This window comes from Conger conger, chromosome 9 (genome assembly GCF_963514075.1).
Source record: "Conger conger chromosome 9, fConCon1.1, whole genome shotgun sequence".
In the NCBI taxonomy this organism is placed as follows: domain Eukaryota; kingdom Metazoa; phylum Chordata; class Actinopteri; order Anguilliformes; family Congridae; genus Conger; species Conger conger.
The window spans coordinates 15,229,051-15,252,738 of NC_083768.1; the positions used below are offsets into that span (position 1 = coordinate 15,229,051).

Here is a 23,688-nt window from a genome sequence, read left to right on the forward strand (position 1 = left end):
AAAAGTATATCGTTTTCCTGTATGTTGTATGTTTGAACATAAAATATAGGTCATTTTCCATGTTGTTTATTATAGGCAGCCTTTTTTCTCCATTTTTATTAAGGGTGCCAATAATTCTGGAGCCCACTGTAGCTACAGGAAGGATGAATTCCGGTCCTAAAAACAGGTACTGGAATTTCTGCCTCTGCAATTATCACAAATCCAATCAATGATGCAAAAGGAGGAGGTAAATTATTTATTTGAATACCCAATGTGAAAAAGAGATGAGCCTGACAGGCATATGCACGGAAGTAACTCCAGACGTTTGGAAGAAGTCAGCACTTATGGCGTTAAATGGTTCAATGAGCTCTACTGTCAATAGAGCATGATAATGCTCTAGACTGTTGTTGCAGAGTGTTGGTTTTCTCAGCCATATTTAACAGCAGCTACAGTGAATTATTATTTGGAGCTGTAACCTGGTGCTATAGTCACTGCTAATAATAATAATAATTATTATAATAATAATTATTATTATTATTATTATTTAGGTGTATTCCTGCCTTTCGCCCAATGTATGCTGGGATAGGCTCCAGCCCCCCTGCGACCCTGTTCAGGATAAGCGGGTTAGGATAATGAATAAATGAATAATAATAATAATAATATGTGCAATTGTATTTGGTTCCGTGAGTAAGTATCCTTGCAGTTTCACACTACCCTACAATGTTCCCAATGCACAGTTTCTCACAGGCTTCCCCCATTAAATGATATTGCAATTTCTTAGCCAATAACCAATGCTTCATTATTCATCGGACGGTGATATTTACTGCTAATGGGAACTCGCTTCGACACATGCCATTCTGTGTAAAAGCATAGCTATGAGTCATCTGTTGACTACAACGGTGTTTGTCTCTGTTATTCTACCCTACAGCTGTCGCTCGTTCCATGTTGAGGAAACCATAATTAGACACTACTGTACCTGTGTATTATGCTACTGTTGGAAAGCAAGTCAGCTTGTCTTCAAAAACAAAACTAACCTGCTCAGTTTGCTTAGTGAAAGAGAGCAGCCGTGTGCTTCCATGGTTGGCTGGTGCTAGGTACCCACTCTGGAACAGAAGGGTACGGTGCTGTGAGCCACCTCGCCATCACTTACTGCAGGTACACCGTTGGTGCATAAGGCTTGTAAGGACTTGTAAAGACTTGTAAACTGGTGGCTGCATTCCTTACTTCATTACCATGTTGACTTTCCTAGGCGGATTGCCCTTTTTCACATATCATGGGTGATTCACCTTTTTATTTGCATAGTGAATGGATAAGAAAGCTGAATGGACAATGCAAGAATATTTCAAACAGCAGCACCCACTGACAGGCCCCTCACTATAATAGGGTATTCTATTTCTAACACAAACGTTAATGCTTTTCAAGGACCTTGTAAACGACGTCCGAACACTCAACAAGGCTCTTGTTTTTGTTTTTTAATCCTGCCCTCACACTGTAACCAGTTTATCAGGGGTGCATTGTGTGCTTTCAAAAGCATAATTCTGATGTCACTAAATTGATAAAAGCTCCTTGGGATTATTTTTAAATGAGACTCGAGACAGTATCGCTACTGGTGTTCAGCTAAAAAACTGCATACCACAATAAAGGAAGAATGGTCTGGCGCTCTGCAGAATGAAAGTTATTTTATAGCTTTAAATGTTCAACATTCAGTCAAATTCCTCAGACATCGTCAAGGACCCATGAGAACATTGCTAAGTGGTTGGTTTAGATATCATCCAGGGACAAACACAGATCTTTCTGTACTCCAAGGCTGGAGATGTCTGTGAAAGAAGGAAAACCATCTACTTATTCTAAGGTTTTACCTGTTTTTTCAAACATCTTTTCATCAAAAGTGTCGTCATAATAAATAGGTAATTTGTTGTATGCTGCAGTATACACTAAATTAAATACAGAGGTATAGGCTCACTTATAGGCTCAAAAAAATCATTTTAAAAAGTGAGGATTTTTCTTCATCCAACATTAAAAATGCTAGCCATTTGCGGCTGAAAAAATACAAAATGTAGTTTCCATATGGAACTAGTTCCCAACATGCAAATATAGAACACGGTCCCATAATCCCTGTGAGGCAGTCAGAATTTGCAAGCCTATGATTTACTACATTCACGTTAGCTCCAGTATCCACATTCCGAGCCCCAATGGACATACGTTCAAGTCCTGATGTTGCATGTGACAGCCCTGTGTCAGTTTCACTGTGTTCCAGGTGTTCCAGATGAAATGCGATTAGTTCATTGAAACCTCTTGGAATTTCAAACAACAAAGATACAGTAACCATTTGATTTGACGATTTGATTTTAAATACAACAATATACAAGTAAGCCTATATAAACCTATTGATTTATACCTCAGGATCATGGGCTCAAGTCTCAAATAGGACACTGCTATTGTATTCTTGCGCAAGGCACTTTGATTGCTTCTGTGGAAAGAATCCAGGTGTGTAACTTGGCTTCAGGACAGCAACAGAAATGCCCCTTTCTAAGAGAGTTTGCAACACCAATACATTCCAAACATCCAACGTCGAAATAGAACATTAACAATTCTGCCCAGAGATAGTGGTACTGGAAATGTTTCCCAACCTGTTAGGTGTGTTCCTTTCAATCGGTGCAAACTTGGGCTTGGAATAGGGGACACTGAAACTTACTTCAGACAAGTAACTGTACCAAGCAGCCATTCAATCATTTTACGTAATTAAGAATTGCGTCACCTTACTTCAGGATCATCTGTAAGCAGCTAGTCACTTCTTTAATTTTATGGCTTATTTTTGAAGCAATTAAATGTTCAGGACAATTGGCAGTTTTAGTAGGTGCTCTGTTAGTTGGTGCTGGAGCCATTTTGCAGCAATAGCAGAGTGAGGTTTCATGAAGGTGAGGTGGAGCTACAGTGACCTCATATGCCTCCGGTGCCTTTTGTTTTTTTCAACAAAATCCAAAACTAAAGTGAGAATGTTCCTCCATTAAAAACAATGTCACTACCATGTCATTACTTATGGGATTTTTCTGAATATAATTTAAAACCAATGCCATTTCCCTGTCTCTTTCAGAAAAGAAAGTAGCTTTTTTTAGCTACTTAAAAAGACTTGTTCTTATGCAGTCACTCAAATGCAACTCAAGAAAGCAGCACAAGATGTTAATCTGGTTTAGCAAGAATCCTGACTGCAGGTAGGTGTGAACGGTTTCTTTTCATTAGTGGGCAGTCTGCTTCTATGAAACTCAGTTTAACCCCATACGTCTCACCAGCCCAGGGTTACATTCATTCATTTTGGGTACGTCATTTTCAATCTAGTGTCAAGAAAGGGGGGGGCATTTAAGGGGTTAAAAAAGGTTGTTATTCCTTATTATCTGTCATTTAGTTATAGATGTAATTATTTGCTTCTTCTTCCCTTGCGTTCATTTTAAAATGTTATTTATTTAATTTTTTTACATATTCAAATTATATCAAGTTCCAGTTCGTTGGTAAGTCTTCTTTTTTTAGGTATCCCAGTGTTTTCATGGCACTCAGGTGCCATTTTAGTGTTTCTGAGAAGAATATTTGATTTCAAGAATTAATGAGTTGCCATTTCCTCATAGGCCAAGCAAACAAATGCAAACAAATACAGGGTTGCTAATGGAGACCTTAGTTAACATATCCACTATGAGCACTGTAAACATTTTCTGGCTCACCAGCAGATTTTTTTTTTTTTTTTTTTTTAAACGTGTGCTTCATGAAAACAACCTCAAACACATTCTCACAGAGCAGTCCTCTAATTATGGGTGATATTAATTACAGCTCTGTCGTATAGAAGGAGTGGATTTGAGTCAACTTTAGAAAAGAACGTCTCCAACTTTTCACCAGCCAATGGGTTTCCACAATACTGATAAATGACAGTATGTGAGAAAACCTGAAATTCTTCATTTATGACTACAGGCTGTCTGTCAAACGGCTTTTTCTGTGAAACTTCATGTGCTTTGGGGAGTGGCAGTAGGTCACACAAAATATCTCAGCCTTGTACTACTGCCTACACACAGAGATTAAAACATTTTCAGTTGTTATTGGTAATTTTATTAACATACAAAAATAGGTACTTTACATACAACAGAACAGACATTTACATGTTTATTTTCCAAATTAGAAGCAAAAAAGGAAAATACCTTGTAGACAAGAATGAGAGCAAGGCTCGCCCCAGGGGAATGACGCAGTAGCAATGCAAAACAAAAAAAACGGTTCAGCACAGGGAACAAGGTATACCAATTTTCAAACCCCACCCTTCTCTCTTTCTCTCATCCCGCTCTCCCTTGCTCTATCTTTTTTTTCCCCTCCAATGTATTTATTTATTTATTTATTTATTTATTTGTTGTATAAAAACAAGAGTAAGAGAGATGGGTGGACCCTGTTAATCATGAAACATGCAGGCAGTTCCAAAGGTTGTTTTGTTTTTTGTATTTTTTACATTATTTGATTATACATTCAAACAGAGTTAGAATTATGATATTGCAGTCACCTGAATTGCCAGAAGTCCTTGCATGCCAATAATATTGTTATTACTGTTTTCCACAGTAAACCAAAATAAGGATATATTTATTTAATATCTATATACCCTCATGCCAGTGTTTTCTGGTTAATGAGAAGTTCACTCTTCCATGCTTCCTTTAAGCCATAAGGGCACACAATGCAAACAGAGGCTGCACCTAGGCACCATGATCACAGGGAGAAATAAAAAATGAGATTTCACACATTGTGCCTGCAATGGTCTTGCTGAATACTTAAACAGATTTGATTCTAGGTCCTCCAGTTGCTGGGTAAGGCTATGGTTATGGCAAAATGAGTTGACAGCAATTAGTTCCTGCAGCTGCCTCATTTTGTTTGCCATATGAACATTATGGGAAAACAACCATGCTCTTATCCTGGCCTGGAGTGAGAGGAACTCGCCACTGGGCATGCCCAGTAACAGTAACACGGGACTGTCTTGGGCAGGTGGTTCCATCCACAGTGGGAACGACCACACAACAACACCATGTCCTGAGCAAAACAGGTCGGACGAGTGACCGCGTGGGCTGAAGATCAAAATCCAGTCTGATTTAGGAGGAACAGGTACTGTAGTGAGGGACACTCAGACTCACACAACTTCTCAGTGCGGTTTTACGCAATGAACCTGAGGCTAGCCCCACCCTTTACACTCCCTGGCTCTTACGTACATATTGAAAGCAGATTTCAAGGCTGTTTTTTAGAGCTACTCCATTTCTTTAGCGCAAGGGAAAAGGGTGCGGTCGGAGAAGAGATACGGTAGAGTACAATCAGACTGCTGAAACTCGACATCTATGTCACCTAGAGATAATGACACACAGGATCTCAAGGCCACTGTTTGACATGTTTATATCCCACAATTTAAAGCATATTTATGTCAGTGGTTTAAGGTAGCAGCGGTATAGAGGGAAGAAGAACGGACAAGATATTACACTGAATACTGGCTACTACCGTGCAACAAAATACACATGTACTCCACATCAGGGACTGATGAGCTAAAGTCATTAACTTGGATAGTTCAACATCACTTATTGTCAATATTCAAAAAATAAATAAAAAAAGACAATACAAATAATCTCCTGATACATACTCCAGCAGAGTTAAACAAAAACGACTGTGGTTGGTATTTTATTTAAGCTGTAACCCCCTTTGGAATCTGCCCCTGAACATTTAGGGTTAAATGCAAGATAAAGTCATGAAAAAGACATAGACCTCAAACCCCAACCCCCACCCAATCCAAAAAAGCTAAAGTTTCATTTCTGGCATTCACACTTAAAAAAGAAAAAGAAAATACATGACTACAACTGTATAAAAATTCTGACCTGCTATTATTAACAACCCAGTTGCTAATAATAATACTAATTTCCTAATGTATTATGCTAATGTATTATTTATTTATTTGATTGAATGCCACTGCCTCTGAAAATGATTTTGTAATTTTAAGCCAGATAGGTCACAGTTTGGTAGAGGTGTTGAGTTCATTCCAGTTACATTTTTCTATCATGCTTAATATTATTCCAATTCCACTTTTCATACTGTTTAAAAACAGTTTTCATAAGGTTTAACAAGTGCTAATCCACCAAAACAACAACAGAGGAGTGTTCCACTTGTCAATAGGTACTTTCAATAAATAAGTCACTTTTCCAAAAAGAAAAGTAGCTTTGAATGATTCCCAACATTTACAAAATTGTGTTGGATGTTTTCTGGTTTGAACTACACATATATCTTTTTAATTTTCAGGGAAATAAAGTAAAGAAACATTGACACATCTTCTCAAAACTTAGTGTGCCACTTCAAACATCCCCATTCAGTGTGCATTTGGTTGTAATACTCTTTGAATGCCATATGTTGTGGAGCAACTCGGTAAGCCATAATTTAAGACATTCTAAAGGAAGAGTGTCAAAGCTAAATTTGCAATATTTTTCTAAGCTCCTTTATGAGTACATGGCTCCTTTAAGAGTTCTGGTCAGCAAAAAATGAAAAAATGACAACTCTTAATAAACAAGTTCATTTTTGTGCCAACATAATATGTCTGTCCTAAAATCCTGTAACAAAAGGCTAATTTAGCAATTTTTGAGAGGGTTGCATATATTGAGTCTATTAAGATTCTTAAGCATGGTTGGAACAACTACTTTCAAAATGGGGATTACAGAGAAAAGTGTTAAGATACACTGACATACCTGCCACCTACAATGCTGTGCACACTAACATAACTTGTGCTTTAAACTTCAATGGTTTGTCTTTGCTTAAGAGACAATGAATCAAATTTGAATTAGGACAGTCTGTAACTGGGGTTAAAGAAATAGTCAGCAATTACACACCCAAGAACACATCCACAAAAGAGGAATATCATTGCCCACAAATCATTCCAGTTTATTTACACAAATACAAGATATTTGTATCTGTTATCAATGTCTTGGAAATCTTTTTGTAAGCAGAAGTATGCAAACTATAAAAAAAATCACTATTAAAGTAGTATTAAACAACAGGACTAAACTATATTTCGACACATAGGAAGTAGGAGTGTATGTGAGCTCTCTTGTGGACATGACAGTAACAATGTGTTTTTTCTAACAAATAGGCAGAGTTATTTTATTATTTAGAGGATTGTCAAAAGCCAACTTAACTCGCTAATCACGAGCCACTTTCCCACCATCTAAAGAAGGAAGACAAAATGCAGGAACCGTCTATGGTTTCCACACTCATACCCAGAGGGCAGACTGGTTATAGATACATTTGCTACTTGTGTGTGTTTTTTAGTGGACAGGGGATTCAAATAAAAGTATCACTGTCGTGTCAAAAATCAGTAAAGAAACTGGGATGTAAGCAATGACATTCCTCTGTTTAACAGTGGGTGACCGTGGCCCCCCAGTACCTCACTGATGAAAGAAAAGATTGTTTCAAACGAGCGTGTTAGTGCGCATGGGCGCTCCACCCTCCCAGTGCCCGGAGGCTCATCGCCCTTCGAGTGGGTACCGTGGTGAGGGCCCATGGGGTGTGTCTTCTCACCTCCACTATGGGTTTTGCATGCAGATTTGGGTAGCAGGCGGGACTGCACCATGGGGCCAAATATTTTGTTGGACCTGGATTCCGCCCCGCCTTTTAAGAGTTGTGGAAATTGGCTGCTGTCCGTGTATTTCAACTCCTGGGAAAAGAGGGAAGGTGGAAAGGCTTAATCAGTTTTTTTTCTTGCTGAAAAAGATTAAGTGCCAGAGTGTAGGTGTTTAAAATGCAGTTGCAGTGGAATTTTCATACAGTATCTGGTATGGGTCACATAGCATTGTGAAATTACTATCATAACATTTTTTAAAGTGCTTCACTGAAAGGGGGGGCTTTACTGCAAACAAATCATTTCCAAATTTAAGCATTAAAATGTTTTGTTTAATTTCATTATAAATGAATTAAAGAGTAATTATCCAGTTGAACAGAGCCAGCACACATTACTATGTCAATTTAATCTCTTAAAACTGGAATTCTTGAAACACGCCCATTCCCCTCTTCATTTTGGTACCAGTTCAAAATAAAGCCAACCCTAGCCAAGCACCAGCAGACACTGTCTAACCTCAACCTAAATTCCTAAAATATGAAGTTTTGTGCCAAGGGGGTTTCTGGGAGGGTGAGGTTCAACCGCATACGATTGAGAAATCTGTGCGTGGCAGGACCTTGAGGAATGCTACTAACTACGCTACTGACACAGTCCCAGATACCCCATATATAACCAACATTAACTGGCACAACCTTAAATAAGCAAATAACAATAGAGGAGCCATCTTTGTAGGAGCCAATTAGGAGCTACCTTTGACACACTGTCCCATAGACTCCCTTTAACTCCCTGTCGCTAACACCAAGACCATCACTTTTATGGCCTGAAAGATCTTATCTGCTTTAGCAAAGCCAGCATTACTGATAAGAGTCATGCAAAGAATAACAGAAAGGGAGGGATATGCAGAGCAAACAGCTGAAGCCTACTGTACCATACCACCCACATTACACAGTTACACACAACAATGACTCTTTCTGTTCATCCCAGGACCTCCATAGTGGGAGATAGCATAGCAGCTACTGTCACCTGTGTGTGACTTTGAGTCATGACTTACCGGTTCTCCCATGCTAGTACGGTGATTCGGTGACTCTAAAATGGGGGGAAAAAGAAAATGGAATTATTTGTGGTGTTAGTCATTGTGCATGTTTAATTTCAGCATGACTTGACTGATCTGGGGTCTGAGTGAACTCAATAATCCTGCTTTGTTGAATAGAGCCCAGATCTGGGTCAAATACATAACTGTTTTAGACAATGATACTTTTCTGTGCTTGACTGATCTTGCCTGGTGCAACTGAGCCAGCCAAGAGGACCAGAAGGTGGGGTTTATACTTTTTGAGAGCATTTCTCAGGTTCCAATACACCAGACAAGCTCAGTAAATCATAGAAAAGCATTTAAATCCAAAACCATATCCATATTTGACTCAGGTCTGCCTGTGATCCTCACACACACACACACACACACACACACACACACACACACACACACACACACACACACACACACACACACACACACACACACACACACACACACACGCCACCACCATTATTTTGAGAAATAATCGCATCAGAAAGACTCACAAAAAGTTAAACAGGAAAGTAAAAATTTCCTGCACACCATCATCCCAATCATCTGCAAGAAACTAATCTGGAAGTAGCCATTAAAGAAATTAAAATGACTAATTCTAGAATGTGTTCTCACACTCTGTGGGCCACTGCAGATTTAATCCATGGATTTAATGCAGGGCTGCTCAACCTTGTTCCTGGAGATCTACAGTCCTGCAGGTTTTCAATCCAATGCTAACAAAGCACACTTAATTCAGTAGCGAGAGATCTTGTACCATCCTGTACGTTGCCCTTTCAATCCTAATTTGGCACACCTGATTCTACTAAATAGCAGTTCAACAAGATCTCTAGCTGTTGAATTAGGTGTGCTTTGTTAGGGTTGGAGTGAAAACCCACAGGACTGCAGATCTCTGGGAACAGGGTTGGGCAACCCTGCTTAAAAGGATCTGCTTCTACAAAAAGACAAAGATAATCAATGTAAATGAGCATTTTCACAAACAAAAAATATGTTCAATATGTTTAGTAAGATGTTTTGCACACCATTAAAATATATAATTTATCTAGTGTTTTTATTCATTAGCATGGCCCTTTGGGCCCAAAAAGCCATATTATTGATTGAAACTATGTAGCAGGCATGGCTACATAGTTCATATTTCATGATGACTGGGAATCATAAAGTCTGCATTTTCAATGTGCAGGTGTGCCTTGCATGCCTGTGTGCGTGCTTGTCTGGGGAGGGTTTCTAAAAACGGGACATTAGTGGTGTTCTGCAGGCTGGGGTTCATGGTTCACCCTACGGCTGGCTCAGAAAAACGCCGTTCAAATTGAGCAGTAGTAGGGAGATGGAGGACCTGTCAAGACATGGTCACAGCATTCCAGGCATACTCCCGCAGAAAACTCCTCCTCCACCTTCTACCCTACCGCACGCTGCCGCAAAGCTCACTCTTAAATGCTTCATTTTTTTATTGTTCTGCATTAAAACAACGAAACTTAGTTTTCACTGCTGGAGACAACAGCTGTTATAACCATGAATGGCCAGCAATCCCACCAGAAATCCTTAACCAGCATTGTTATTGTTAAATGAAAAAAAAAACCATGATATTTTGATATAGTTTTTGCGGAAATTATGAGCTACAATCGAATATAATCAGTCTCAAGAGTAACTCACAATGGGTCCACATTAGAGGTAAGAATATTTAACAGCAAAATAAATGGAAGGGACACACCCTAGTCGTTGGTAGTCACATTAATGTCAATCCACAGTGCTGTATTTCACGTACAACAAAGACAATACAATCAAACAGTGGGTTTTGGACATCACACTGCTGTGTGTGTGTGTGTGTGTGTGTGTGTGTATGTGTGTGTGTGTGTGTGTGTGTGTGTATGTAACCTCCTTAATGCCAGCCTGGTTTCTACACTGACCTTCATATAGGTGGGTCCACTAAGATGTTTTTCATTGCTTTATTTTCTTTAAATGGGAACTAAATGTTCTATGAAACAAAAAAAGGAGTGGAATGTTTTTAGCAACTTGAAATCTCCGGATTCTTTGCTAAAAGATAGGATAAAGTGAACGATTCTTCATGTTAAGTAATTGTCTGTATTCCCTTGATGTAGCGATATTTGTTGTTAAAACAGCCATTCAGCTCTTTCTACAGTAATTCTCTGCAGTGGCACAGCATGTGTGTGTGTGTGCATGTGCATGCATGTGCGTGTGTGTGTGTGTGTGTGTGTGTATGTATGTATGCGCTCGGGGGGAGGGGTGGGGCGTTTCTCAAACAGGAATCTTCTCCTCCGGAGCTTGTTGTAACTGTGTTGGAATGTGGTCTGACAATATTTCCAAAACACAGAAACTGAGACTTAATCTATCAAGGCTTAAGAAAAGGTGCAGGCAGGTGATTTGTACACCCTAAACCAGTCCTTTGGGCCTTATGTCTGTTTGGGGTTATGCACAGAGTTGTCTGACTCACACACATTGTTTATCCCACTACAATTCTACTCTGACAGTCCTAGCATGGCATGGCATGACAGTCAGTACTGTCTTGGGAACAGAAGTTCAAGTTCAAATTCCATATTTAACCAAAACTATAGACCTATAGACCTAAACTGTCGACAACACTGGAAGTGGCTCAACTGCATCTATGCAGATTTAAGACGAGTTTAGCACAACTCCTGCATATGAGAAGTATCCGACTTGGCCACTCTCATGCACATTCTGACAATTCAAAATAAGGGCACACAGTAATGTGGAGCATTTATCTTGTGCAACCATCTCTGTCAGTGTCACGGTAATGGTCTGCCTCATTTGCCTGTGTAATCTTCCACTTTTATTTTCTTCTATTTGACTTAATTTTTCAGGCAAGGGCATCCTTATTTTCAGAAAGTAGGTGCTACTAATAATGCACAACAGATGTACACGTAAGTCCTAAGACTTTTAGAAAGCCTCAGCATAGGCAGCGCACTGCAGCTCACCACAGAATGAACTAAGTTCAGTAAACAGTACTTCTTTCAAATTTGCCAGTGAACCATAGCCCTGGAGTTTACTTAGGAGCAGCTGAAGGGTGCAGTTTTGACGTGGCCGTTGATAAACTTGCAAAACTATAGTAGCTGCTAAATGTGCAGGCTAGAGGGGAGACTACAGACAAGTCAATCCGGTTTCCTCTGCAATCCCATGATCCTCTCCTCTTTTCCCTTGGGCCAACTGGCTCGGTTTCATTGTCCAAAGAATGCACTAGTGTCTTTACAGTTCTCTGAGCTGTGGGAAGGAAATATTGGAGCTGATGGCAAATAACAGCAAATACAAAGACACGAGCAGCTCCAGTAAAAGTTATCCGTGAGACTCAGGTGTTGACTACAGTTGGATCTATCCAAGTTCAGTCATGGCCGTGATCGTAGCTGGTAGCTCTTTTAAATGTGAACCAGTGCCTGCCAACCTCCAGTGTCATCTTTGCTTATTAATAAAGCAGTGACTAGTGCTATCAATGACAAAGAAACAATCATCAACAACAAAAAAGTAACGAACCCAGAGCCTGACCAACAAGTTCATCAAAAACGCCTCCTTTGCCGAAACAGGCTTCAATTTACATAACAACCTGGGGCAAGTAGATTATGCGTCACTGCAACATTAATCTTTTTTTGTGATCTAAGTTTTTTCTATTTCGAAAATATTAAGTGAAGTAACTGATAGACATTATAGAAGTATAGGAGGAATCCCCATCCGTGAATAGTGGACTAACTGACAGAAACAAGAATGCCGATTGGCATTGGCCAAAGGGGCCGTGACACAGTCAAACAATGGGAAATGCAAATCCAATCCATGACCACACCAGTAGGCCATAGTGGATGTGGCATCCATTGGCCTGAGGGAGCACTTCTGCCAAGACACTGTAGGAGGTTAAAGATCACACAGAACCTGTGATGAGTGAGAGGAGAAGTAAGCAGGGCGTGAGTCGTGCTCAGGGGAGACAGGGGTGTTTCCATTTAACCGGAGGTCAACAGCAGCAAGCACAAAAATGACAGCAAGCACGAGTGTTGCCCTGCCCACCTCACAACCATGGGAAAATACCGTCAATGTTCCCTGGACTGAAGTAAAATTCAATTCAGTTTTGTATTTTTGTGTTGATGAAAGAATTGAGTAATCATGTTTTCCATATAATTTGCCTCTAGCGCTCAATACAGAACTTTGAATATAGTTTATGTAAAATAAAAATTTGAAAGTCATACATAAAGACCGCACTGTGTGAGAACTGTTCAGTGAAATACTTTTACAGTTTGTAATCACATTTAGCTCGTACTTTTACCAGACAGTGAACACCAGGAAAGGAAAGCTGCATTAAGACCTTAATAAACAGAGCATAGGTTATTAAATAATTTTCTTGGGAAGTTCTACTTTTGGGTCGCTTCAGACATTTTGTTTGTACAAGGCTGAGGCTGCTTTTTTGTTGCCTTCAGCCTGCCTCACCAAAAGTCACTTCCGAAACTCACGTTCAGTCCCAAGCCTAATATGAAATGGCTCCACCCAAATCACATGGGTTTTTTTGCTTTGGTTGAGAACATTGAGAGAATTTAGTATGGGTTTAATAGGGGCTCAAAACAACAGTATAGCAGTAATTTTGATTAAGGTCGAGGATGGGATTGAAGGGTCAAATGTAAAGTGGTTGTGCTGAGGGACGTTCATAGCTAATGTCATAATGATAGCTGAGTTCACAGCATATAAGTTAAGATATGAATGAGAAGAAAAAGAAAAATGAGGAAGAAGAGCAAGAGATTGAGAGGTGTGGAGCAAAGGGGTGAGGAAACAGATGTGCCAACTTGGGGGCAACCAGCACTCCATTGGATTACGACTAAGTCGACCTGAGAACAGAAAACTCATGCCATAATTTCTGGCGCACTCACTTCGGCTTCTTCATCATGCAGTGCGCAATGGCAGCGATGAGCGCCACGGCAACCAGGACACCAATCACGATCCCAGCGATGGCTCCTGATGACAGTCCTACTTCTGCTGAAGAAGTTAACAGACACAAACTATAACCACTAATGTGCAATGTGTTCAATTACAGTTACAAATATAAAAATACCTTTACATTCTTGGGACAAATGAAATGCCTATTTCCCCTCGGCGCACTGGGGTTCGGTGCCATGGAATTGTAATCATAAAACAGCTCATTGTACAAAAAAAGGACACCTGATGCGCTACAGGTACTGTTCTTACCTACTACTTCTAGCTTGTGGACAGCAGTGGCATTCTTTCCAGTCACGCTGTTGGTGGCCACACACTCATAATTTCCGCTGTTGTGGTAGGCGGTTTTGTCCATGGTGTACATTGGTGTTGTTACATCTTTTTGGGTTCCATTGATGGTCCAGGAGTACGTGGCAGGTGGCACCGATGAAGCAGAGCATATCAATTCCATCTTTTCGCCTACCTTGACCTCCTTCACTCCCTTTATGTCCACATTTTCTGGTCCATCTAAAAAATCAACAGACGGACATCAATATGCAAGCTGTGCCTGGCAGAGGTGAACACAGCAGGTCAACAAATGCCCGCAACCATACAAAGTAAAATGTTTGGTATTACTTCTCTGACAGAGTAGCTGTCTCATGTGATCCATTTTGCTCATACTAAGCCGTTCATTTTCAAGTAATATCGAACGTTTTACAGTGTCATTGGCAACGCTACACTCAAAAAGAGATTCTCTGATGATATGACATCAAATAGATCTCTGATACTGATTTGTCACTCCATGTTGAGGAAAAGCAGAACAGAGATTTCTTCCCAGAAATATTTCTTTTCTAAGCAATATTTAAGTGCTTTTTCATTTAGCTGGGGGATTTGAGCTTGGTCTGTCCCAATGTTCCTCATTCGTATTTCCCTGTAAAGTGTCATTGAGACAGTGTCTCTATAATACAGGTAGGGCTACACAAATACAATTTAACAGAATAAATCAACATAACCCTTACAGCAGGGTGCCAGTCACCTCACCTCACATACAAATAGGAAGGTTCATTCCTCTGTTTTGGACCAAGATATAAATAAATCTGATCATTAACAATTTAATCTTAAAAGCACCTTTCGCACCTCACTGCACTTTACACTGACGTGGGGGACCTCAACAACCACCTGCAGAGACCTGGGTGATGCATGGCAGCCATTTTGCACTAGAACACTCATCACAAATCAACTGAGGTGGAGAGGGAGGGAATTATTAAGCCAATTAAAATGGGGATGATTAAGTGGCCAGATAGAGAGGGAGCCAGATTGGGAATTTACTGTGCATCTCTTTCATTCTTCATGTTGACACCTCCTCTATGGAGCAAAAACGCTCACTGGAGAACTTCTGCCCGCCCCATTCCTGGAACTATTTCAAGAGATATATCGAAAAAATTACTGTCAAAAAAGCTGATGGGTTCTGTGACAGGAAAAATTTCCCTGGAAGCATGCACATGCACAATAAAGTTTCCAGTGTAAAATCAACTTTTACAGAGTACATATGGTCTCAGCTGGACTCATACTCTGTTAGGGTTAACACTGGACATTTTGCAGTGTGCAGAGGCAGTTTCTTAAAAAAAAAAAGAAGAAGAAGATTTGATCACCTATTTCTATACTTTATCCCAATTCCGAATGCCCAATCTTATTTGTGCGCTCATTATATAACTTGCAATCAATCAGAGGAGTTGCTATTGCGCACTATGGCTGGGAACACTCTGTTCACGGAATGCTTCCCTTCCTGGGTGAGACTATGCCAAACTTTTAGTCACTCTGTGGGCCTCCTGGCTGTATCAGCAATGGGGATACAGAAAAAGTCAAGTGTGTTAGCGGTGACAACCACTCTGAATGCTGTGTGTGTATTTGATGCTCACTGTTAACACATCCACTGCTGAAACAAAATTGACACAAAACATTTTTAATCATTAGCTTGGTTTGTCCAAAACATTCCAGAAAGTCTACTGAGGACATCATAAAAAGGTACACTGCTAGCCGGGCATTATACTCACAGTTGACAGTCATTGTGTAGCTGGCAGAGTCAGTGCTCACATCATTGGTGAGCACGCACTTGTACACTCCACTGTCATCTTTTTCTACTGGAGAAATAGCCACAGAGCTCTTGTCGGCTGAGATGGTTGCTCTGTCGCTACGTGACAGGGGATTTCCATCCTTCAGCCACTCTGTGGTGGTGATGACGCCCTTCGCTGCCTGGCAGCTAATGTTTGCAGTGCTGTTTCCTGCTATCAGAGCGACTGTGGGTCCAGTTACTTCAACTCCAGATATTTGCTCTAGAAAGAGAAAGGGGAAACAATGTTGTCTGCCTTTTCGGGAGAGTATTTGTTTTTTCACATGTTCATGTACACATACTGTTTTGTATAGACAGTATATGTACTTGTACCTGGTCTGTCCCCAAACAGGAAACACAGGCAAGCATTTTTGTAACTCCATAGCATTCATGCACAAAAGCTTAAAAATAAACAAGTTGCAAAACCTTAAAAAAAACATGTGTCCATTTCCCTAAAATCAAATGCACTGAGTACGCACTAAAATCCCTGGAGATCAGCAATTTCTGAGATAATCTAACCACCCTGTCTTGCACCAACAATCATTTCACAGTCAAAGTCACTTGAATCATATTTCTTGCCCATTCTGATATTTGATCTGAAGAACATCTGAAGCTCTTGGCCATGTCTGCATGCTGGTATGCATTTAGTTGCTGCCACATGATTAGCTGATTAAATATTTGCATAACCAAGCTAGTGTGCAAGCTAGTGCATCTAGTAAAATGCTCAGTGAGAATATGTGAATAAAACACACGTGAAGGTACATTTTCTTCAAAAAATCAGTTTCAATAGAAAAATAAGCTTTTCTGATCATTCATGTGTGTGGAAAAAAATGTTGTTTTGTGTTTGGAGAGATTTGGGGACAGTTGAGGACATTTGGGTGCAGTTTAGAGAAAAACGCATGTGGAATTGGAATGCCGGTCGAAATCTAGTTAACATCAAGTTTGTCCACAAATATGTAAGTAAGTTCTGGGTTTGTCATTGACTTAGAAATTGAGATATTCAGTGCTGAACTAAAAACCATAAGGCTTTTATGGTGCAAGACATTTTAATTAAAATCTTTATCCGTGTGGATTAAAAAGTTTTTGAGATATTCACACTTTTATAGGGCTAGTACAAAATGGAAATTGGAATTGGTCATCAAATTGGAAAGGGTTCATTTCACCTTTTCATTTCTCTTTTTCATTTCTCCTTCTCAATTTTTGAACTAGTAACACCTGGTAGTGATAGAAAGTCTAAGTCTTTGAACAGAAAGTAGCTTCAAAAAAACATTTATTCCCATGTAAGAGGACAATTAGTTCACACACCAAATTATATAATTTATATTTGGTCTGGAAAACAGCTGAACCTATTGACCATGTCTGCATGCTTTGATAAAGTGCTCAGTGAGTGTAACTGCACCAGCACAAAGCTGCAGACTGTTCAGGTCAGAACTGGATACACAGTTCTTTATGACAAAGTAGTATGACTGCTGTACTGCTTAAATGATGTTCTCGCTACCCTGCAGACACTGTAGATTAGTGACCCTCTGTGCATTCATAGAATAACTGACATTGACAGTAGGAAAAATGTTTTTTTGAGACTTGCTCAATAGCACCCTGAAGGCCATTACACTGCAAATCATGGTTACTGACAGGTCCCAAGAAGGCTGTACTTCCAATGTCTTGAACAAATGGCTAACTGATTCAATCAGGAAGAACCATGAACAGTTCTGTTGTTTAGCCCTGTGAAGTTTCAGGCCTTGGAGACTGAGTCATTACAGGTGTGACTAATGGTTTCGTCAAACGAAACCATATACCTGAATCATATACCTGTAGGCCAATACACTGCGTACTGCAAATACATGTACACTCAGTGATCACTTTATTAGGTAGACCTGTAAACCAGCTTGTTAATGCAACTATTTAATCAGCCAATCATGTGGCAGCAACTAAATGCATAAAAGCATGCAGATATGGTCAAGAGGTTCAGTAGTTATTCAGACCAAATGTCAGAATGGGGAAGAAATGTGATTTAAGTGACTTTGGCTGTGGAATGATTGTTGGTGTGAGACAGAGTGGATTGAGTATGTCAGAAACTGCTGATCTGGAATTTTCATGCACAACAGTCTCTAGTTTGCAGAGAATGATGCAAAAAACAAAAAACATCCAGTGACCAGCAGTTCTGGAGGCAGAAATGCATTGTTAATGAGAGAGGTCCGAGGAGAAGGGCCAGACTGGTCAAAGTTGACAGGAAAGTAACGCAAATAACCCATTACAACAGTGGTATGCAGAAGAACATCTATGAACCCACAACGCTTTAAACCTCTAAGCAGAAGTCTGAAAAGCAGAGCTAATAAATACCTAATAATGTGCTCACTGAGAGAATATAAGCTGAAAATATATAATGCAACAGATATACCTATAATCTATGTACAAGCACATGGTACATACCAGTATTACCAGTATACAGTAGTAGGACAATATCATTTTAAATGCATGCATAAAATGACATGCAGCATTTAACCTTGCTATTATTGCTTTTAGTAAACATAACCAGTACATTTTCACAAATATAACTTTTTATACACCTTTACACATCTTTTTACACATATTTGACATTTGCAATACTGAGTGATAGACAGGAAAGCAACTTTTCCACTTCCACTTTTACATGAATTGGACTATGACCAAAACAACATCCGCTTGGTGCCAGAGAAAACATTTCAACATTTTACGAACATAAATAACGTGGCATGCGCATCGCCAAAACAACAGACTCAGCCACACATCACGGCAGAAGCAGCAGGTCAGTGTGCTTTAATCCAGCCAGGAAATACTGAGAGGAACATCAGTCCACATTAGAGGATAGTTATGAACTGACTGGACCCCACTACTGAGAAGACACTAATGAACAACACAGGTTGTGTTGTTTGGATTCAAGCTCACTGTTAGTTGGGTCACACTGTATGTGTTTTGTGTAACAGTGAAAAATATATTAATATATCTGCAGGAAGGCGTGACATGCAGTACATAAATATATAATTAATTCATTCATTCATTCATTATCCTAACCCGCTTATCCTGAACAGGGTCGCAGGGGGGCTGGAGCCTATCCCAGAATACATTGGGGTGAAAGGCAGGAATACACCCTGGACAGGTCGGCAGTCCATCGCAGGGCTAAATATATAATTATCCAAAATAATTTGTCTTACAGTGCAAACAATTGAGGTGTCACCAAACGCTCAGTGTCAGCTCAATATGTACCTGGAATATAGGATTGGTAGACAAAAGAATCTGCAGGATACAAAGGAATGTGCTGTGCCTGCTCTAAAGACTGTGCCACCACCATGCCCTTTGCTAACCAACTCACAAACTCACTTCTGAGTGGATTTACCTTCCCGGCAAGCTGTAGTGGAGTGGAGATTGAGTCCACACTCCCTAACCCGGCCTTCTGGCTCCTTCCCCTCCAGTATGCCATGTCACACTCAAAAACAAACCAAATCCTTCCACCCATGCCTTGACTCACCCAACAGCATGATCTTAGTGACGTCAGATGCCAGGAACCTCATGGTTTTAGGATTACTGGCCAGGCAGGAGTAATCGCCACTTTGATCCACCTGAAGGTCCTCCAGCTTCAGCACCGGTCCTGTTTTTTCGAGGCTCTCGCCATTTAGAAGCCACTCAAACTCTGCGGGAGGCACGGACTCAGCCGAGCAGGACAGGGTGATGTTGGACCCGGTGCGGTGGACCTTCTTTGGGGGACTTGCGGTCATTACAGCAGTCTCAGGCCCATCTGTAACACACCATTCATGTTAGCTGAGGATCTGATCAAAGGCTTCAATTAATGGCTGCTCCTATCTGGGAAAGGTGCTATACCACCATCAATACATAGATTAACCCAAAGTACCAACAGTAGCATGAGCAGTTGTTGACACTAATCACGCATGCAAAAAAACCCCATCACAACTCAAAAAGAGCTTGTCATATTAGTCACAGACATTGGTACTGTATAAGCATTGGACTTCAGTGCTTAAGCTTCTGACAAGATAATTAGTAATGTGGTTATTAACACAGGGAGGAAGGTATCACTGAGGTTACTTCCTGTGGTTCATAATCTAAAAAGCCAGTAGATTAGAATGGCCCGCAGTTATGGAGATGTTGATGTGCAGATCTGAAGAGGACTCACAGCTGATGTTGAAGGAGAGGGGAGAGCTGGACGCCTTTGATAGGGGATTGGAAACGGCGCAGGTGAACGGCCCCTTGTCGGACCTCAGGATGCTAGCGATGGTGAGTTGACTTTTGTCTTCACTCAGCAGCAGGTGGTCAGTGGCTGTGATGGGATCACTGCCGGACATCCAGCTGAAAGCAGGATCGGTGCCCGAGGCAGTACAGGTGAGACTGACGGTGTCATTAAACTCCACCGGATCAGTCACGTTGGCCTTCACCAGCACATCTGAGATTGGTTCTGCAGTTCAGGGAAGAAAGAGAAAAATTAAGAGTCCATATACCACACAACATATACAGTACAACGCCTATCATGTTACCACACCTACCTCTCACTGTTAACACTGCAGACATGCAATCTCATAATTTGCATGCTAACAGACCACTAAAAAAACCTGTTAGGCCACCCCGTACTGGAGTAGAGGGAAAAAAATAGTTTTCGCTTTGAGTCTTCGATTACTGAGACGTGCTAACTCTGACCATGATGAGGACAAGCAGCACTGCATAATGCAAGAAAGACCTTATAATACATTGTGAAATAAAGATGAGCAGGAAGAAAACAGTGGATTTTGAACATGGCTGACGTCATATTTCTGACCAATGATGTGATTATTCAAACCGACATGCTCAAATGCCACACCCATATGAGGGCTACCTAGGCCAATTTGGTTGTAATCTTTTCTGTTTTCTTTAGAAAGTTGGCCTTTTTACAGCTCTTTAATATCCAGTCGACATATCGTTACTTTTATAAATTATAAATGTTTTCAATATGCATAGCATACTTTTATAAGCATTAGCAATGTACAGTATATGTACAGCATCAGATGATTGAGGATTAAACATGTTTTTAAACTAACAGCTCATTGACGTAAAGGCCTCTGGCGATTTTTCTTTTTTTTCCCAAACATGGCATATATAGCCACACCCAAGCAAAGCTAGCAGATGTATGCTGCATGGGTGGGTTGGGGTATCAGCATCTGCACATCTCCACTTTGAAATGTTTTGATATACCACTGGAATAGACTCTTATCTTCCTACTTTGATCCCCCAAGAGGACATTGTTCTTTGGGTTGCTTTTTTAAAGATCGTTTTACATGTTAAGTATACTTTAATACAAAATGCCAACCTTCATCCACCCTCTATTTAATATGCTCCTTGGACAGGATTGTATTATTATTTTTCATGAATAGGACCCAAATGTATTCTGCTGGTCCTCACATTATTGAGACACGAGGGAAAAATATTTGTAATTAATGAGGAACACCAATTATGTTCTACATCCAAATCAGCATCTGGGCAATTTCAACATCTAGAAAAATGCACACTTTTAGAAAAAAAAGAGAAAGAGAAAAAAAACACTGAACAATCTTACCTTTCTGTCAGCCTTTTGTATTTATTCCATAATAAATTACATGGATGGATCGATCAATTGATCAAACAAAAATCAGTAATATATATAAAGTTGTATACACATACTTGTTCATAAATTAGTTGGGCTTGCTGTCAACAATAATAAACAACTAGGCTCTGTGAAACAGCATCCTAAAATCCTTGCTGGCTTAGTAATGTTCACCAGGTTATTCATAAGAACTCGTCTGGCCAATGTGCTCTCGTGCCATATCTGAAGCATCTTTCCCAAAGCAAAGCACACAAATCATATGACAGAGAATGTAGGGAAGTCAGAAAATGTCCAATCCTGTGAATTCAGCAATTTACGTAGCCTGAATGACTGTAGGACATGAATCGCAAAAAGTGCCAGGGACTCACCATAAACTGTAAGCCTAGTTTCTCCAGGGATCTGTGCGCCATCCTCCTGGACCAAGCTTAAAGAGTAATCTCCGGTGTCGCTGGTAGTCACATCTCTGAGCACAAGAGAGCCACTTGTCCTGTCGAATTCAACCCTATCCTTGTATGCATCATTCAAATTTACCCCAACTGCAGAACTGATGATTGAAATTGGGCCAGAACCACTATTGAATACCCAGGTTACTACGACAAACTTCTCGGTCTCGGGGTCGACGGTAGTGCTGAATGTTACATTCTTTCCCACCAAAGACTCCAAGCTGCTTGATTTGAGGGCCTGCTTCTGGCCAGCACAGCATCCTAGGAAGGGAAATTATGTGTTATTAGAGGTGAACTTCATGCACTCATGTGAAGCACAAGAATCACTAAATCATTCCACTCTAACCTCATAGGAGATATCAATTGTGGACCCATAATCAAAGGGGTTGGATTATAATTCACTATGCTGCAAATTGCTTATCACAGTCCAGGAACATTTAATTGAATAAGAAACAATCTGGTAGAAAGAAGAAGATTTTCTTAAAGGTAAAATGCAAGATACGATTAGTCTCTGCCCTGTTTCTAGAAAACAATAATGCATTATTGACTAGGTCACTTGCCATGAGTGCCATCCCGGAAAAGAACAACGTTTGAGTAGGTTACGCTACACGCATGTCTGTCCACCCACCATTACTGCTGCAACCTTAAATGCAATTATTTTGCGCAATAACAAAGGCGTTCTTGTTAAGGTCAACATGGTAAAGCAATATAAAATTGACCATAACTGACGAGGCAACCTAATGTAGGCTATAATTATGCATGTTGTTTTTTTTTGTTTTTTTTTGGTCTCTACAAAGAACTGTACAAATAATAGGTTATTTTCAATTCGTTCATACGAGTTGATTTTAAATGAGTTAATATATTCTGTACTGCTATGTTATGTTATAAATCATTGAAAAATTATTTTACAAATATTAGTGGTTAGTTATTCAGATATTTAAGAAAGGTTTTCATTTTTGAAAAAGAACAAAACAAATCGGGAACTTACAATTTCCCGTTACCAAGCCAAAGGCAGAGTGTAACTCATTTTTAAAGTTTCTTTTTTTCAATTGAAAACAGTGTCACAGATCTGTTCAGATATCATTTTCACATAAACTATACGCTACAGGTTTTGCACGGGTGGATTTGCCTTACCTAAAGCTGACAGCAGAAGCACAGACAGAAACGCCAAATTGTGAAAATCCATTCGGAAAGACAACTAGAACCGGCACTGAGGAATTTGCTTCTTCGCAGCTTCTATTACAAACTAAATTGGGGCGCACCCAGACAGTGTCATCACATTGAAACCCGCCCATCCCGTGTGCGACCAATTTTGCGGCAATACGTCTTCCAGGTAGCGCGGGTTACGGCTACCTAAATGCAATGTTAACTTTAAGCCACGCATAAACCACATTCTATCATTTAGCCTGTCTCAGTATGTTGCCCACCAAAGAGTTTGGGGTGCCTATTAACAACCACTGTCTAATAAAAGAAGATCTGAATTCACTATTATAAGAACTTCGCCGACCCTTCACAACCCTGCTGTGCGATCATTATTAGTCTAACAATTATAATAGCATGTCGGCTATATAATACCAGTATATTGATGTATCGCTGTATTTTATTTTAATTGGCCCAATTGGCGAATATGAAAAGTTTTTTTAAATACAGGTTTAGCTTCAAAGGAGCATTAAATGTGCTAATTTTGGACAGGCGCTGTTGTCTCGCTAGTGGGACGTTTCGTTGGTTTCCGAAGTTGCATTACTTAGGTTTTACTGACTCCTTGTGGTGTAGCGGCAGCTTAGTAGGCCTACTAGAGATACACTTTGTCTCTGCATTTGGGAATGCCATGTATATTGAATGTCATCCGGATCCTTATGCCTTCAATGTGCAGGCTACACTTAGTTTCAGTTGCTACCCCCCACAGGAGTCCCATTCCATCTTCTGGAATGGAGCCCCTGGATCACCTCACCCACC

The 23,688-nt window shown here is 40.1% G+C and overlaps 1 protein-coding gene across 1 annotated transcript; it reads right to left on the reverse strand.

Annotated features, from left to right (window-relative positions):
- Nucleotides 1-4,048: 4,048 nt before the first annotated feature.
- On the reverse strand, nucleotides 4,049-22,987 carry si:ch211-264f5.6 (carcinoembryonic antigen-related cell adhesion molecule 5). The gene is made up of 9 exons (XM_061254963.1): nucleotides 22,867-22,987; nucleotides 21,658-21,993; nucleotides 19,853-20,131; nucleotides 19,193-19,459; nucleotides 15,632-15,910; nucleotides 13,851-14,105; nucleotides 13,535-13,640; nucleotides 8,631-8,665; nucleotides 4,049-7,678 (listed from the first exon to the last, which is right to left on the reverse strand). The coding sequence occupies exons 1-8, from the start codon at nucleotides 22,916-22,918 to the stop codon at nucleotides 8,644-8,646; spliced, it is 1,596 nt and encodes a 531-aa protein (XP_061110947.1). The 5' UTR covers nucleotides 22,919-22,987; the 3' UTR covers nucleotides 4,049-7,678; nucleotides 8,631-8,643.
- Nucleotides 22,988-23,688: the final 701 nt, after the last annotated feature.

Bases quoted from the DNA above. Each gene is read 5' to 3' on its own strand.
- si:ch211-264f5.6 (XM_061254963.1), bottom strand. From the start codon at position 22,918: ATGGATTTTCACAATTTGGCGTTTCTGTCTGTGCTTCTGCTGTCAGCT. The intron at 21,994-22,866 runs GTAAGGCAAATC...TTCCCTTCCTAG, and splicing joins GCTTCTGCTGTCAGCTTTAG to GATGCTGTGCTGGCCAGAAG. The intron at 19,460-19,852 runs GTGAGTCCTCTT...GGTGTGTTACAG, and splicing joins CCTCTCCTTCAACATCAGCT to ATGGGCCTGAGACTGCTGTA.